At 41.7% G+C, this 18,049-nt stretch overlaps 1 protein-coding gene across 1 annotated transcript in view; it reads left to right on the top strand.

Annotated features, from left to right (window-relative positions):
• The window catches only part of CNTN5 (contactin 5), a 1,036,023-nt gene that overhangs the window by 831,540 nt on the left and 186,434 nt on the right, over positions 1 to 18,049 (top strand). The window contains exon 13 of the mRNA XM_089775740.1: positions 190 to 340. Within this exon, the coding sequence (XP_089631866.1) occupies positions 190 to 340 (151 nt within the window). The remainder of the gene's footprint in view (positions 1 to 189; positions 341 to 18,049) is intronic.

Here is an 18,049-nt window from a genome sequence, read left to right on the forward strand (position 1 = left end):
TTAAATTCTAGTCTTGCAGTTGGAATTAGACGCTGGTTTAATGGCATTTTTATATCAATGCCATATGATCTGTATTGTAATACATTCCTAATCAAAAAGTGAAAATGGATGATGAACCATCTGTTAGAATTAACTGAAAAGAAAGGCTAAGATAGTTCTTTCTAGAACTAACATATTTCTTTTTAACAGCTTCAGCTCCCACTTTTGCACTAAATCAGATGAAGAAAACTATAATTATTACCAGAGGCCAAGAAGTTGTCATTGAGTGCAAACCACAAGCCTCTCCAAAACCAACCATCACTTGGAAGAAAGGAGACAAAGTAGTAAGAGAGAATAAGAGGTCAGTAGTCCCTTCAGTAAAGTACTTAATGCAGTTACATTTACTACTGTGGTTTCATGTGGTTTCATGGCAAATGACAAGAGGAACATATATGGTGTATATTTACAAACGTTCATTTATAGTAGAGTTACTGGATAAGTTGATTAGTTTGACAGTGGTGAAATTATCTTCCCTACAGTGAATTAATGTTGTTATTGATTTTGGAATCAAAGCTCTGGTGGGTTAAACAATGATGCAGAAAGGGTTGAAAATATTTTCCTTTTTGTTTATTCCTTGTTCTTCATTTCTGACATTCTGCATTAAAGATATGGAGGTGCTACACATCTTGTGGCTTGGAGATTAAAAGTATGTAGGCTGAGATTGCTGTGGTGGTGATATGAGAACATGACATTGGTTTAAAGTTAGTTTAAAGGGGGTTAATTAGCTGTTGACAATGCGGTACTGTCCAATGTCTGAACAACATTGCACAGAAGAACAATACAGTTATGCAGTAAGATTCAAGTGTATAGTAAATCATTCTGGTACTTTTAATGGCATATCTGTTTAACAAGCTCCCTTTGATAAATTCTGTCCAGCTGTGTGTTTTAAACATAGTTTAAACAGCTGCAGTTCAGATGCCAACTGCAATTGTATTACACAAGATAACATTAGAGCAGTTTTGCCAGCCTTAACATGGACTTTAAGAATACACCATAATGTTATCTTATCTTTCTTGCAATGTTATATGAATGGACCACTTACACTGACTTACATGGCATTGCTCTGAAAGATAAAAGCAAGTAAGGTTGTGCTTTTATATAATAAGTGCCTCTGTTTTGGTCAGCAGTGGAAGGTGTATGTTATCATGTTTAATCTTTCAAATGGCAATTTAGTTTCATGTTGTTTGTTTTGTCCTGAAAAAGAAAAAGGACAATATTTCATATGATTTTGACTACTTTTGGAAAGATAAGGCAATGCATGACAACAACTATTTTACCAATTAGTTTATAGATGTAGTTTTGGAATAGTATAGTTTGATCATGCAGATGTGTAGATATAAGGTAAAGGAAGTTATAAGGTTGATATTAATCACACCAACCACCACTGACAGAGATAGATTTGTTGGAGTTCTGTAAAGATCAAAAAAGAGAGACTTCTGTTTTGTCTGGATTAGTAAAAGCTATTTACCTTTATTAATCTTCTATGTTTTGATCAGACCATTTTAATCTAACATTTCTTTTTTGTCTTGTCAGCTGATGTCTGCTGGTGACAAGTTATAGTTTAGAGTTAACAGAAATACCTTTGATTAAACTCAGCTTCATTATTTCTTAGTATAAAACCAAGATTTAGACTGTAGTTCTATAGCATGTATCCAGGGCATATAGTTAATTATATGAAATTTCTACTCACTCTGGCTGATCTGACCCCTTTGTTCCTGCTATACAGTCATGACTTTGATGGTATATTTAATGTTAAACAAAAAGGGCCAAATTCTCCCCTCTGTTGATGTAGTAGAGCTATATCTGATTTGCACTGGTGCAACACCATGCGGATTTCAGCTAATGCCTTTATAAACATTGGCTGCGTCTAGGCTGGCATTATTTTGCAGAAATACTTTTAATGAAAAAGTTTTTCTGTTAAAAGTATTTCTGCAAAAGCGCATCTAGATTGGCACGGATGCTTTTGCGCAAAAAGTGCTTTTGTGCAAAAGCATCCGTGGCCAGTCTAGACACGATTTTGTGCAAGAAAGCCCCGATCGCCATTTTAGCCATGGGGGCTTTTTTGCGCAAAACAGTTCTTCCCTGTCTACACTGGCCCTCTTGCACAAGTATTCTTGCACAAGAGGGCTTTTTCCCGAGCGGGAGCGTGAAAGTATTTGCACAAGAAGCACTGATTTTGTACATTACAAAGTCGGTGCTCTTGCACAAATTCAAGTGGCCAGTGTAGACAGCTGGCAAGTTTTTGCGCAAAAGCAGCCACTTTTGCACAAAATCTTGCCAGTCTAGATGCACCCATTGTGTTTCCAGTTACAGGAAATCAAAAAGCACGTTAACAATAAGCTATATGAAGTGTACCAAAATAATAAAAACAAAAAAAGCATAGAAGTAATGCTACTTTCAGAAAAATAAAATGTGTACTTTTTAGCATACTTGGTATCAGTCTGTAAGTGATGGGAAAAGTGAAGAAGGCTCTGAGAGTTAGTATAAACACATATCTGATGCTTTATGATACATAGCCTAACTTTGGTCTAAAAATCTCATGAGAACAGGATTTTGTGTTAGATTTCTGATGCTTGCTGGTTCCCGCTGGATTGAAAATACCATGGTGAAAATAGCCTCTTTCATTTTATTTATGCTGCTTAGTTTTGACCATGAGTAGCAAGGAATATGAAGAGGTATTCAAGATAAAAAGAGCTTACTGAACTTTTCCAACTCTTAGAAAGATTTGGTTTGTGTTCTATTTAGCTTTCAGTGAAATGTACAGAATAGTTCTTCAGCTAGTCAGAGTACACCTCTCTCTACAGTTTATACCTACGGGCAAAATCAGTTACAGAAGTTCTAATTTCTGACCTTGTGTACTGAATTTCTTTAAAAAAATCATAAAGTCTATTTGAAGAGGAAAGGCATGAGGCCATCACATGGAGGACTGATGTGTTGGAATAAATGTTAATTTTATAAGGAAGATGCTTATTTTTTCCCATGCTTTGGAGGACTCTTTTGGGGGAATTGTTCAAGTTATTTACCACACATTTAAAGAAACAAGAGAGAGAGAGAGAGAGGAAGGAAAAATTCTCTTGTTTTGGTGAATACGTTCAATTATGTTTATAGTTAACTCCTACATATAAAATGTTTAATTACCTGAGACCCAGACTGTGAACCCCTTACTTCCACTGGCAGCAGTGTTCCTTGTAAGCTGCACACTTGTGTAACTGTTCAGAAGAGATTCAAATGCTGCTCAGCTGATTAGAAGAGCACCCACAACTAGTTTTTTTGTTTCTATGTGGGGTGTACATTCACACCTATTTCTCTCTCTCTCTCTCTCTCTCTCTCTCTCAAATGCTACTACATGGGACATTACACCACACTAAGTAGGCTACACTTAAATATTACGGGAACTGGTGTCAAGTAAGCACTATCATGAGTAGCCACCATAAATGTTTCCATTAGTTATTTGAGTATAGTTTGCAATAGTGTTAAAAACTTGTGCTCATCACATATGCTTTGACTCCTTCACTTTGTATGGTGGAAAAAGATAATATTGGCACTATATACCCTCCATAGTTCTTTGTGCTTAAGCTATTAATCTGCATTTGGCTTTTTTATTTCATAATAACTTTGTAAACATTTCTGGAAAAGGGAATTAACTCTGGACCAATGTGGCAGGGTTTTGGTCCAGTGTAGGCTTAAAACAGAAGGTTTTTGGTTGCATTTGAGACAATTTAGGGCTAGAACTTGGATTCAAATTCTGAAAAAGAAGTTCCGGGCTCTTATGACATCGTCTTATAAGGTTTTGGTCCCAACTGCAGATGTCATACAAGTTCAGCTATCCTTGTAGGATTTCAGACTGCAGACTCATGCAGGAAACAAGGCCCTTCTCATTTGTTATCAAACACACACTCAAACTCTAGCCTCAGATTCTGATCAAGATTCCCTGCTGAAATTCAGAGGACTGTTCAGATTTGATGATCCAGTTTGGAGCCGATTATTCATGAAAACTAGCTTGGTTCTAGTATGTAAAGCTGCAGAAGCAGTAAAATAGATGTTTTGATCAAACTTTTCAAGAACACACTAAACCTTGAAAAATTCAGTATAATTAAATGGAATCTGCTGTCAGTTACTCTGATATAAATCTCAAGTAACTCCACTGAAGTCAGAGATCAGATTCTCGGAAAATGTTATTTATAAATGTTTTAAAATACCATTTGTGCAGGCTTTTGTAAGCCAGTGAAGTTTTATAATGATTTACTACTTTGCAAATTTTAGTAAGTCATTTCTCTGTATACCATAATCTCTTTTTCTTCACTTTCTAAGGTCACCTACTTTTTTCCCCTAGATTTATTCTTCCAACAGTGACTGTAGCTGATGTTTAAACCGATATGCTTGGGGATTTGTTGATGTTAAAAAGCTTCATAAATCTTTGTTCATCTGTTTTTGTTCTCTCTTTTACATCCAAAGTATTCTTATTAAATTCATGGATTTTCACTCTAGCTCATTATTTCCATTAGAGAGCTATTAAATATATTTAAAATAAATTCATCCGAAAGAACTGTAGTAGTGCAAAAATGCTATTGTTCTGCTGCAATATAAAACTTAATTAATGTATTTTGAAATGTGACATAAAATGATCAAGACTTTTTTGGGAGGGGTGTAGTAGGGTTGACAATCACTTCCCGCAAGCACCTCCTGTTTGGCCAAATGTGGTGTCAGTCCCTGCAATACACGAAGTTCGAAAGGGATGCCGGAAAGAGTGAGACCACAACTCAGGGTTGTAAAAAGAAAAACTGATTTTATTTTAATGATGACTCTGACACCTAATGACTGGGAACTCAGTCACATGCACGGGCGCCAGATAATTATCAGAATAAAAAACAATCAAATCACCAGACAATATAAAACAATTCCCTGAGGCTTTTCTATATCACAATAATTCTCAATAACTGCCCAAGGGTTAGGAACAGTTGAATTGATACTGATGTTGTCCATAAAGCTAACTATTTACACTATTTTATACAAGAGAACAGTTAAAAACCTTAACAACAACTATTTGTAAAGTAACACAATGACTCTTTAACCACTGTCACTTGACAGACAATAAGGGCAACTGAAAAATCAATCAGGACAGGGATAATGGCAGGGGAGGGGTGTTATACCAGTTCTGGAGACAGCAGGAACACAAGTACCAGCCACATGATCATAAATTGTCTCCACTCAGGTCGACCAACTCGGAGTACGCTCTGTAAGACTTGAGAGCGGGGGGTGGAAGGCGGCTGGGTGATCAGGCCAGGCGTTCACACGATGCGATTCCCCACTCAGAGGGGGTTTGCCTGCCTGTTTTATTGCCCGATCACTTGTCACCTCATTTGCTGATCTTTGCCTCAGTGGGTGGAGTGAGCAGGTCTGACCACGAGTCAGCCCATTGGCTGATCTTTACTGCAGTGGGTGGAGTGAGCAGGGAAAGATAATTATTCTATATGCCCTTAAATGGAAAGCGCTCCGCCTCACAGACAGAGCCCCCTATAGCAGCCTTGGGGTGTAACAGGCTATGGCTCACCTGCGACGGGCAGCCATTTTTGTTGTTCTGTCTCGGACATGTGGATTCCTGCACTGCCTCAGTCTTAAAATCCTTTTGGCTACTCAACACTCTGGCCAAGTCACACAGCTCTGTGTGCATTTACAACCCCCTTCCAGAGTATACCTGTATCAAGGGCCCATCCTGGTACCTTCTGCAGAGTGTCACTCTTAGTCAATTCTCTCAGTCTGTTTCCCCTCATCTCTTTCTCCACTCATTATGAGAGTGGTATCTCCAGGGCTTCTCATCCTGGAGACAGTGTCCTGAACAACTCCTCACTCTGAACTATCCCTGGTTCTGCCAGCCAGCCCTCTTGACCTTCTCCATTCAAGGCTGGGCTATAACTGTGCTGCCTCTGATCCTGCAGTTTCTCTTATAGTCCTTCCTGGCTCCTGATTGGCTGGTTCCTCCAGAGCTTCTCTAGCTTTCTAAAGGACTTATCTATGGCCTTAGGGCCTAGCCACATTACAGGGGGTTAAACAACACCTACTGCCTCTAATCCTTCTTGCCTGGTTTTTTTGTCCCCTCATTCCTTTCTTTAAAATAATTGAGCTATAAATCCTTTTAAAATAGAAACTCAAAATGGAAACACTGATAGATCCTTAAATTTAGCAGTGAAGAAACTGCAGTAATGAGGGCCTGTCAAACTTGGAAGTGAATTACTCTGAGAGACCAAAAGCATATAAAAGCCTATCCATTCGTGACTTTTTTCAGTGATCCTATTTTTAGTTGTAAATGCTCTGTGTTCTTCAACTAATTGAACAACAAAAAAAGACTGACTTAAATCAGGGTGTACAAGACCTTGCTTTGATTGTTCAATGGGAATAATATCAAACTGAATTTATGACAAGAGTAATTGAAAAATATGCAAAAATAGTCTCTTCCTTATATTTCACTACAACACTGTAGCAAACCTGCAGTTATGTAGTAACTAATTTCACTATACCAGATATATTACACACTTACCCACACTAACTAGAGTATCTGAATTCTTCTAAAATATTAATCAGTTAATTTTCTTAAAATTCTAGTAACATGATGCTGTAGTATTATGTCCGCTTTACAAATGCAGAACTGAGGCATGGAAATATTAAGGTCAAAAGTATCCACGGTTTTGGGTATCTACACTGAAATAGCTTAAGGCCCATGTAATGGTTGGTCTTTATATTTTCAAAGCACAACTCTCCACTGAATTCAGTTACATCTGTGAGTCGATCTGCAAATCAGATCCAAAGAATTCAAGACAGGCACTCAGAAAATAAGGAACACATGAGTGACAAGTTTTGCATGATTTCGATCAAATCACATAAGAGACAAGAGTAAAATTCAATTCTCTAGGGCAGAATTTTAACTGTCTTAGTAACTGAACTCTTTTACCTGAGTAAAAAAAAAATAGCCTGAGGCAGACATCTAGTATGGACATTTTCAACTCAAACAGTTTGACAAAGTTATTTATAAGCAATTGGAAACAGGTTCTTATAATGGAAAGTGTAGGGCAACTTTAATAATGAGCAGTGCCACCAGCTTTGCACATATCAACTTGGAAACTTGAAATGCAGCAGAAACTTTATCACCCTCCAGTAACTGGCAGAGAGATTTTGAACTAGTAACTGGTTTCAGCAATTCACATATGTCAGTAACTAACCAGGTTTGTGCAAGAGCAGTGAAGACCTCCAGTGAATATTTCAGTGATGCAGGAAGTACACGTCAATTCAATATGCAATCCTTAGGGTCAAAACCTCCACTATGGTGTTAACAGCACTGGTAGAGGTGTTACATCATTTAACAAAGATCCCAGTCACTTGCAGTCATTGATGATTCCATGGCAAATATGTGTTAACTTTTATGTTCTGGCCAAATTCCATCCTTGCTCATTACATTCTAACTCTCCAAAATTCTTCTCACAGCTTTAACTGAATAAGGTACTCTTCAGTTTCTATCTAATATTATTTTGTATGGTGGTGGCATAAAACATTATTCTCAGGCAGATAGATAGGTGCAGATGATTAGATATTTACAATGAGCAAGAATCAGCACTGGACTTGGGCAGATGAATATAGCCAGTAAAACAGTGACCTTGGATAACAGGGGCTTAGAAGAAACATGCTGATAGTGATCTACTGTGAATCTTGGGTTTCTTTGACAAATCCACTGGACTTTCATTCTAAGGACAAATGTTTTGATGGTGATAAAAAGAAATGGAGTGATTCTCAAAAATATCAGAAAAATAAATTCACCCAAAAGCAGATCTAGTGATACAAAGGACATTGGTGAAGTCTCTCATATTACTTAGCCTCAAAAGAAAAGGAAACATATACAAAATAAAACAAAACAAATTTCACTTGTAAAAACAGTCTTCTTCAACTTAGCTGTTTGTTGGACAAAAATTGCCTCCACCCTTTTTCTTTTTCTTAAACCCTTGTATTCTGAGTGGAGCATAAGCCATCTATAAGTCTCCTCCATTTCACTCTGTCTTGAGACAAAACTTCTAGCTGACTCCAGGGCTGTGTCTAGACTGGCAATTTTTTTCGTAAAATTATCTGCTTTTGCGGAAAAACTTGCCAGCTGTCTACACTGGCCGCTTGAATTTCCGCAAAAGCACTGACGATCTCATGTAAGATTGTCGGTGCTTTTGCGGAAATACTATGCTGCTCCCATTCGGGCAAAAGTCTTTTTCCGAAAAACTTTTGTGCAAAAGGGCCAGTGTAGACAGCAGAGATTTGTTTTCTGCAAAAAGCCCCGATTGCGAAAATGGTGATTGGGGCTTTTTTGCGGAAAAGCGCGTCTAGATTGTTCACGGACGCTTTTCCGCAAAAAGTGCTTTTGCGGTAAAGCATCCTGCCAATCTAGACACGCTTTTCTGAAAATGCTTTTAACAGAAAACTTTTCCATTAAAAGCTCTTCCGGAAAATCATGCCAGTGTAGACGTAGCCCAGGAGTATCCCAGTTTTTTTCCTCCAGTCTCAGTAGATTTTCTCCACGTTGTCCAAGATCTTCCTCTATTGCATTTTCCTTGTGTTTTTCTTGCAAGTTCCATGTGAGACCTTGACAGATTATGCTGGATGATGGTGTGACCTAGCCATCCTCTCTTTCTTCTCTTGATTTGAACATCAAGTGGTTCTTATCCTGCTCTGTTCCAAAGCTCCTCATTTGTGGAAAAGTCTTCCCATTTGATGTGAAGGAAAGATATCTGTTTAGTCTCTGTAAATAAAGGGGGCTGAATGAGGAAGTAATAATCTAGTCTAAAATTATTTTAGTGCCCTGTACATTTAGATTGGAATGCTGGTTTAAGCTAAACATTGCTGTATTTTTCTATGAAGGGCAAAATAGGAACATGTTTCTGTAGTCTTTGGCAATTTCATTTAATTATTTTGGCATTAAAAGTCATTAAGCCATTACCCTCAACAACACAGCTTGACTTTTGTCTAGTGCTTCCTAATTCCTTGTCACCACCCATTCATATTTTCCATATATGCCATTTATGATCCCTTGAAAAAGTGCTTGCCAAACATGGGACACAAATAGGTTATAAGTAGAGTTATCTGCAAGTTTTGTTATAGAAAGTGTTGGGACTCAATCCTGTTTCCATTTATATTAATACTGATTATGGGCCCAGCCCTGACCTTTGATATCAATGGGAGTTGGTGCCAACCACTTCACTGGAAGCATGACCAGATAGTGTTATAGATGTCAAAGTCATCTTGTTGACAGCTTGTTGTTTCTATGGGGTGGTTGCTGAACATTTCTGAAAATCACTCTAGATATGGTTTTAAGCTCTTGGCCTGTTAGTAAAATTTTCAAAAGTGCCTAAGGGGCTTTACATGACATTCAGGTCTACTTCACTTAAGACTTGTTACACTTAGTGGAGCAATGTCTGAGTACCTTTAAAAATCTGGGCCTATGGCACTTAAGTCTCACTGGAAGTCACGGGTTAATACTAGATGTTTTTAACAGCCTAAATTACTTTTGGACTTAAGCTCCTAGGTACTCAGGCCTTTTTGAAATTTTATCCCAGGTCTTCAGTTATCTGCATGAAAGAATGCCACTCAGAAGCTTCAACTAGGACATGAAGCTATAACTACCTTTTGAAAGTGGAAAGAGCATATTGCAGGTGTATTCTGTACTCTCTACTAGCTTCCATCAGTCTTCTGTCCTATTATTCAAAGAGCTGATTATTATCTATAATGATCAAAATGAACAGCATGCCAGATTTCTCGAGAGGCCTTCCTTTTCTCATGGCCCATCACACTTTGTCCAAGGGGATGTACCTCAGAAGAACTGAGGCAAAGATTTTTCAGTTGTGGACCTTTGCCTTTATAATTTGCTCCCACTAAGAATATATCTGGGCCTGGTCATGTCAAGTTCATCTTTTGTTCATGTTTTCTACTAATAGCAGGGGTTTTTTTTTCTACGCCCTCAGGCAGTCAACAAGCTGATAATTCCAACTCTTTTGTCCTTACATGCCAGTTGGTTCACTGCTAAAAACATATTCAGAGCATATGCTCCCTATCTTCAGGAAAATTTATTTTAATTCTGAATTAAATAAAGTGTGTCCAAATATTTATGCTTATAGCTATGCAATCAGACCATATATTCATTGCTTTATTCTTGCTAAAAAATATATTCCATTTAGCCCTAGCTAGATGACTTTACAAAATGTCCTATAGCAACTTCCTAAACCACCTTCTGGTCAATATAAGGCCTTACTTTTCCATTGGGTAGATGATCCCTGATTTGTTTCCTGTCTTAACTTTTTTTTCTTAATTATTGGGCAACAAACAAAAACAGTTCTACATCTCCCTAGTGAAGAAAAATCTCAGTCATTCTAAACTGCAAATAATCTCAAGGTACTTGCTCCATTGTGCTCTGTACACCTCCATTTTCTGCATTCTCATCTCAGGCTAATTACCCATTAAGCTAACGGTTGATAAATACTTACTCTCACAATGGTTCATTTACTGCAGTCACTATAAATAGTTACCCAAGTTCCTGTATGTACATCACATAAAGCAGAACTTGAACAAGTCATTAGTTGCTTAAAGGCTTGGCTTTGGTTAAGGCCCCCTAGACTATGACTTTCAGCTTAATTTGTCCTTCATAGAAACAACATCTAAAATTATTGGAAATTAAAGCATCTAACTACGTGCTATCAACTTATCCCCTCCCCCTCCCATCCCTCAGTAGAACTTTAATGAACATAAAGTAGTGAAGAGAGAAGATTCTGAGGACATTTAGAAAGAGGCATTTCATGACAGAAATTCTTATTTTCCTTGGAGAGTTTGCAGTCACTTCTTTTCACTTTTTGCATAAATCATGGTCTAATTTAGTTGTGGTTTGCTCATAATGGGAATTAGAAATTCAGTTATAAATTAGAGTAGGGGCACAATGATAACCTTGACTATAAAAGAAAAACAAATATCAAGATCATCTCCTAGCCAAAAAAAAAAAAAAAAAAGGATCTTTGTTCAATAGCAGCACTGTTAAATGGTCAAATTTAAGGAAGTTAAGGAATAGTCAACTATCCGACTATCCAATAAGCAAATGCTTGTCAATTCCCCCTCCCTCCCATTGCTGCCTCTATCAGAGGGTACGTCTACACTACAGCGCTAATTTGAACGAACTTAGTTCGAATTAGTTAATTACTAAGCTAATTCGAACTAACGGATCCAGACTAAAAAACTAGTTCGAATTAGCGTTTTGCTTATTCGAACTAGCATGTCCACATTGAGTGGACCCTGAACCGGGCTTAAGGATGGCCGGAAGCAGTGTCGGCAGGGCATCAGCTGAGGATTTAGAGCGTGGAGCTGCTGTCTCAGGCTAGCCGAGGGCTGTGCTTAAAGGGACCCGACCCCCACCCCGGACAGACAGTTCTCAGGGGTTCCCCCCTTGCAAAGCAGTCCTGGCTTAGTGTGCCCTGAGTGACCACACTGGGCACATGACAGCACTCGGCCATCAGACCGGCTGCACTTGCCGCAGGCTGCCATCTGGGGAGAGGCGGCAATTGGGGGGCTGCAGGAGAGCTTCCACCCCCAGAAGCCCGCAGAGCCAGCCCAGTCCTTCCCATTGGGGGCTCGTACCCCATTCCTCCCTCACCTCCTTCCATTTACCCTTCCCTAACCCCCCTTCCTGATGTACAAAATAAAGAAAACGTGTAGTCAAAAATAGAATCTCTCTTTATTGAACAAAACTCGGGGAGACTGGGAAAAGGAGGTGGGAGGGGAAGAGAAAGGGTGGGAGAGGGGAGGGCAACTAAAATGATCAGAGGTTTGGAAGAGGTCCCATATGAAGAGAGGCTAAAGAGACTGGGACTTTCCAGCTTAGAAAAGAGGAGACGGAGGAGGGATAGGATAGAGGTCTATAAAAGCATGAGTGGGGTGGGGAGGGTGCATCAAGAAAAGTTCTTCATTAGTTCCCGTAATAGAAGGACTAGAGGATACCAAAGGAAAGGAATGGGTAGCAGGCTTCAAACTAGTAACAGAAAGTTCTTCTTCACAAAGCAAATAGTCAACCTGTGGAACTCCTTGCTGCAGGAGGCTGTGAAGGCTACAACTAGAACAGAGTTTAAAGAGAAGTGAGATAAAGTGATGGAGGTTGGGTCCATGGAGTGGTATTAGCCAGGGGGTAGGAGTGGTGTCCCTGCCCGAAGTTTGTGGAAGGCTGGAGATGGATGGCATGAGACAAATGGCTTGGTCACTGTCTTCGGTCCATCCCCTCCAGGGTCCCTAGGGTTGGCCGCTGTCGGCAGACAGGCTACTGGGCTATATGGACCTTTGGTCTGACCCAGTACGGCCATTCTAAGCTCAGGGCTCAGGGTCGGGGGTCTCAGTGGACCACCTTGATTTTCATGCACACCTGCTCCTGGGTGGCCAGGCTGGCATCTCTCCTGCCCTAGCCGGCCACTTTCCCGTGCCTAGTGCGGAGGTCGTGGATGAGGTCCACGATGTCCACACTAGCCCAGGCGGGTGCCCGCCTCTTGCGGTCCCGGGCAAGCTCACAGGAGCCGCCAGCCTGGTCCCGGGAAGAGGGGGAGGGCTGGGGGGCATCGGGTGGGTGGCTTGAACTGTGCCAGGTGCAGGGTCTTCTAGCTGGGTGCTGGCAGGCTTGCACCTGGCATGGGCACCGTAGCCAGCCCGTGCCCCTTTCAGGAGTCCGGGGCCAGGAGGGGGGCAATAGAGTTTCCCTGGTGTTGGCCAGAGTGGCCACCAGGGAAAGCTGGGGAGGGCTATATACCCCTTAATTCGAACTAGTAAGTTCGAACTAAGCTTAGTCCTCGTAGAATGAGGTTTACCTAGTTCGAACTAAGCGCTCCGCTAGTTCGAATTAAGTTCGAACTAGCGGAGCGCTTGTGTAGCGCCTATCAAAGTTAATTTGAACTAACGTCTGTTAGTTCGAATTAACTTTGTAGTTTAGACATACCCAGTTAGAGGCAGCAAAGTGGGGGAGAAGAAGGGGTACCTAAAGTGGTAGCACCGCATAGCTGAGCCTGGGATCAGTTGTGCAATGCTGCCCTTTTGAAATGCTGCCTTCATGTTTCAAAGCAGCAGCTGCCACATGGAGCCCAGCTGATCCCGGGTTCTGTGGAAATGCTGTGCAGAGCCCTGGATCAGCTGGAGACTCCCCAGCTGACCTCAGGCTCCTCGTGACATTTCAAAATGGCAGCGCAATACTGAGTTCCCCGCTGACCCTGGACTCCATGAGGTCACTTCTGCTTTGAAATGCACAAGAGTCCCCAGCAGGGGCTCTTGTACATTTCAAAGCTGTCATGCCTACATGCCTTTCAAATCTGGCTCGCCACATTTCAAAGCTGGCCGCAGGCTGCATGAAGAATTCTGCATTCCTCCTTTGAAATGTGCATTTCAAAGCGGAAGTGTCCTCATGGAGCCCGAGGTCAGTGGGGGACTCAGTGTTGTGCTGCCAATTTGAAATGTCACACGGAGCCTGGGGTCAGCTAGGGACTCTCCTGGGCTATGTGCGGCATTTCTACAGAATCTGGGATTAGCTGGGGCCTCTTGTACATTTCAAAGGAGGAATGCAGAAGTGCCTATCAACTAGATGAGTACTTGATGGAAATTCCATCGACTACTCAACTAGTAAATTAACTGCTAGTTAACTTTCTCAGTCAAATTAAACTGGCAAAACATGTAGATAATGTGGGTTTTTGTGCTCTTAAACAGCTCTTATTCTGTTGTGAAAATCTCAATTCTCTTACTTCACAAGGGAAAATGAAATGTAAAAATGTGTCATCTGGCCATAGAAATTAGGGTTAAGTTTTGAACTAAAGACGTTATTAATTTGGTACTCTCTACAGGCAGTCCCCGACTTACGTGGATCCGACTTACGTCGGATCCCTAGATACGAACGGGGTGAGGCAACTCCCGCACATGCGCAGCAGCATTCCCGGGGCTCGCTCACCTGGGTCCTAGGATCCTCCTTCTCCTCGGGCCGGCTCCGACTGGGGTCCCGCAGAGCTGCCGGGCAGAGGAAAAGTGCCTCCCCACGCCCGCTGCCCCCCCCCACCCCCTGCCAGCAACAGGCTGCCCCCTCCCCTGAGCAACAGGCTGCCGAACAGACAAAAGCAGCCTCTCTGCCCCTCCTCCCCTCTATACATGCCGGGCTCCCGGAGCGCAGCAGCGTCCCCGGGGCTCGCTCACCTGGGTCCTAGAATCCACCTCCTCCTCCTCTTCCGCCGGCTCCAACTGGCCTCTGCCTGCAGCAGCTGGCCACAGGGACAGGGATCCCGCAGAGCTGCCGGGCAGAGGAAAAGTGCCTCCCCACCTCCGCTGCCCCCCCCCCGCAGCCTCGCATCCTGCACGCCTCCCCCCTCCCCCCCTGCCAGCAACAGGCTGCCCCCTCCCCTGAGCAACAGGCTGCCAAACAGCAGACAAAAGCAGCCTCTCCGCCCCTCCTCCCCCTATACATGCTGGGCTCCCTGGGCAAACAAAGACTCCACCAAAACAAACAAAGTGCTGGCCTCATTGTGTTAGCAAAAAAAGGACCCTCCTCCTAGAACCCTGGGTGGTGTGTGGAAATAAAGCTATTAGCTCAAAGCATGGTGCAGAGCTGTTTGGTATTTGATGATTACTCCTTTAGTCCTGAGTTTGTCACAGGGACAGAAATAGATGTGAAATCTTCTGAACAGGGGAACAGACAGCAAAACAAACATTAGAGGGGAGTTAACCTTTCCCTATGCTATCCAAAACTAAAAAAAATGTTTGGCTAGAGTTTCCCCTACAATATGTACCAGTTCCGACTTACATACAAATTCAACTTAAGAACAAACCTACAGTCCCTATCTTGTACGTAACCCGGGGACTGCCTGTACTTCTATACACTTAGTCATTCTCTTGCCCACTCATCTTGAAAATTCACAGACTCTCATGTTTTTTATGGAATCATTTCAAGTGAAAATGGGTAGTTTTGCGCAGCTTCCTGAAAATCTTCATTATGCTTTGTAGAAAACTAAATTTTAAAAAATAAACTTCAGGTACATAATAGAAAAGAAAAAAGGTGTGACTGAAATTAACTTCACCTTGGAATTGGTAAAGTGATCTGTAGGTCACTGGACTCAAATCAAATGGAATCAAAAGATAGTGACCCTCTCACAGCTGAGCTTTTGGGAAATGAGTTTTGAGGTCTCGGTCCAATTTCTAGTGGAGAAGTCTGAAATGGCACACACCATATTTACATTTGTCATTGACTTGGCAACCATTGATATCCTCCACTGCCTGGTCTTCAAAGTATTGGATGGTGTGACAGGGCTTTAAGACCAGGACTCAGGCCCGAAGCCGGGGCTGGGAACAGAGGGGCCAGCTGAAGCCGTTAGAGTGAGTGAGAGCCCAGCTGGCAGCCATATAGAGAAGCACAGTTTGCTTAGAGAGGAAAGGCCAGTGAGGGACTGACTGCAGAGGAAGCAGGAGCTCCCAGGAGGGAGACCAGCTGGGGATAGCCAGCAAGGGCTGGGAGAAGGCCAGCTAAGACTCCCCCTGGCTAGAGGCCGGGGCAAGGCCCAGGGTTTGGAGGCAGATCACAATGCGGGTTAGGTAAGCGGGGCAGCAGAGATAACCCCATTGCCAATCATGAGCAACCCATACAGACTGTAACTTGCCCTGAGAGGGGCTAGAGGAGGACAATCAGGGGGCACTGAGGCATGGTGGGGACCCGCACCGTGAAGGATGGCAATAAGACTGCACATCCTTCTTACCCCAGAGGATGGTAAGTTACAAATTGGGGTGGAGTGATATTAGTCAGTATTGTTTTTAAACTATCTGTTCATATTGTGGAGTGATAATATCAGTCTCTGTGAATGTCAGTCCCAGAGCTTTCACAAGCATAAATACACTTTTCCTTTAATGGGAGAAAGTCACTTTAAACATCACATATATACCTGAATGGTTTGCACCTACTCTTGTTACAAACAGAAGATAAGATTACTGTATCTGGAAGAGGATAAGGGGATTTTTTCAGTTTATTTTATGTATCTGATAGTACTTCATACATCACAAGTTTCGAATATCTATTTATCATCAGTTGTGTTGCTGGTGTCCGGCACTGTCATGACGGCATCAGTGTCATACCCTATTCTGGTCAGTATAAAGATCTGTGCAATTTATACGCACTGAGTGAGACCCTTACTCCCTTGACATCACAGGCAACAATCCCATTAACTTCAATGGACCAGCATTTTACCCTGTTATTTAAGGGCGTGTCTACACAGTAAAGTTATTTCGGACTAACGGCCGTTATTCTGAAATAATTATGCAAGCATCTACACAGCAATTCCATTCTTTTGAAATAATTTTGAAATAATGGATGGCTTATTCTGACTTCTTAGTCGAAAGTTAGATGCCTGAAAGGAGACCAGGGCCTGATGAAATGCATCCTAGAATACTCAAGGAGCTGATAGAGGAGGTATCTGAGCCTCTAGCTATCATCTTTGGAAATTCATGGGAGACAGGAGAGATTCCAGAAGACTGGAAAAGGGCAAATATAGTGCCCATCTATAAAAAGGGAAACAAGAACAACCCAGGAAACTACAGACCAGTTAGTTTAACTTCTGTGTCAGAGAACATAATGGAGCAAGTAATTAAGGAAATCATCTGGAAACACTTGTAAGGTGGCAAGGTGATAGGGAGCATGGATTTGTAAAGAACAAATCATGTCAAACCAATCTGATAGCTTTCTTTGATAGGATAACGAGTCTTGTGGATAAGAGAGAAGTGGTGGATGTGGTATACCTAGACTTTAGTAAGGCGTTTGATACGGTCTCGCATGTTATTCTTATCAATAAACTAGGCAAATACAACTTAGATGGGGCTACTACTATAAGGTGGGTGCATAACTGGCTGGATAACCATACTCAGAGAGTAGTTATTAATGTTCACAATCCTGCTGGAAAGGTATAACTAGTGGGGTTCCGCAGGGGTCTGTTTTGGGACTGGCTCTGTTCAATATCTTCATCAACGATTTAGATGATGGCAGACAGAGTACTATTATTAATTTTGCAGATGATACCAAGCTGGGAGGGGTTGCGACTGCTCTGGAGGATAAGGTCATAATTCAAAATGATCTGGACAAATTGGAGAAATGGTCTGAGGTAAACAGGATGAAGTCTGATAAAGACAAATATAAAGTGCTCCACTTAGGAAGGAACAATCAGTTTCACACATACAGAATGGGAAGTGACTGTCTAGGAAGGAGTACGGCAAAAAGGGATCTAGGGGTTATAGTGGACCACAAGCTGAATATGAGTCAACAGTGTGATGCTATTGCAAAAAAAGCAAACGTGATTCTGGGATGCATTAACAGGTGTGTTGTGAGCAAGACACGAGAACTCTGCGCTGGTTAGGCCTCGATTGGAGTATTGTGTCCAGTTCTAGGCACCACATTTCAAGAAAGATGTGGAGAAATTGGAGAGGGTCCAGAGAAGAGCAACAAGAATGATTAAAGGTCTAGAGAACATGACCTATGAAGGAAAGCTGAAAGAATTGGGTTTGTTTAGTTTAGAAAAGAGAAGACTGAGGGGGGACATCATAGCCGTTTTCAGGTATCTAAAAGGGTATCATAAGGAGGAGGGAGAAAACTTGTTCATCTTGGCCTCTGAGGATAGAACAAGAAGCAATGGGCTTAAACTGCAGCAAGGGAGGTTTAGGTTGGACATTAGGAAAAAGTTCCTAACTGTCAGGGTAGTTAAACACTGGAATAAATTGCCCAGGTAGGTTGTGAAATCCCCATCTCTGGAGATATTTAAGAGTAGGTTAGATAAATGTCTATCAGGGATGGTTTATACAGTATTTGGTCCTGCCATCAGGGCACGGGACTGGACTCGATGACCTCTCAAGGTACCTTCCAGTCCTAGTATTCTATGATTCTATGATTCTGTAAACCTCATTCTATGAAGGATAGCGCCTAATCCGAAATAGGTATTTTGAAATAAGGCATGTG

This window comes from Pelodiscus sinensis, chromosome 1 (genome assembly GCF_052426305.1).
Source record: "Pelodiscus sinensis isolate ZL-2025 chromosome 1, ASM5242630v1, whole genome shotgun sequence".
Lineage (NCBI taxonomy): Eukaryota > Metazoa > Chordata > Testudines > Trionychidae > Pelodiscus > Pelodiscus sinensis.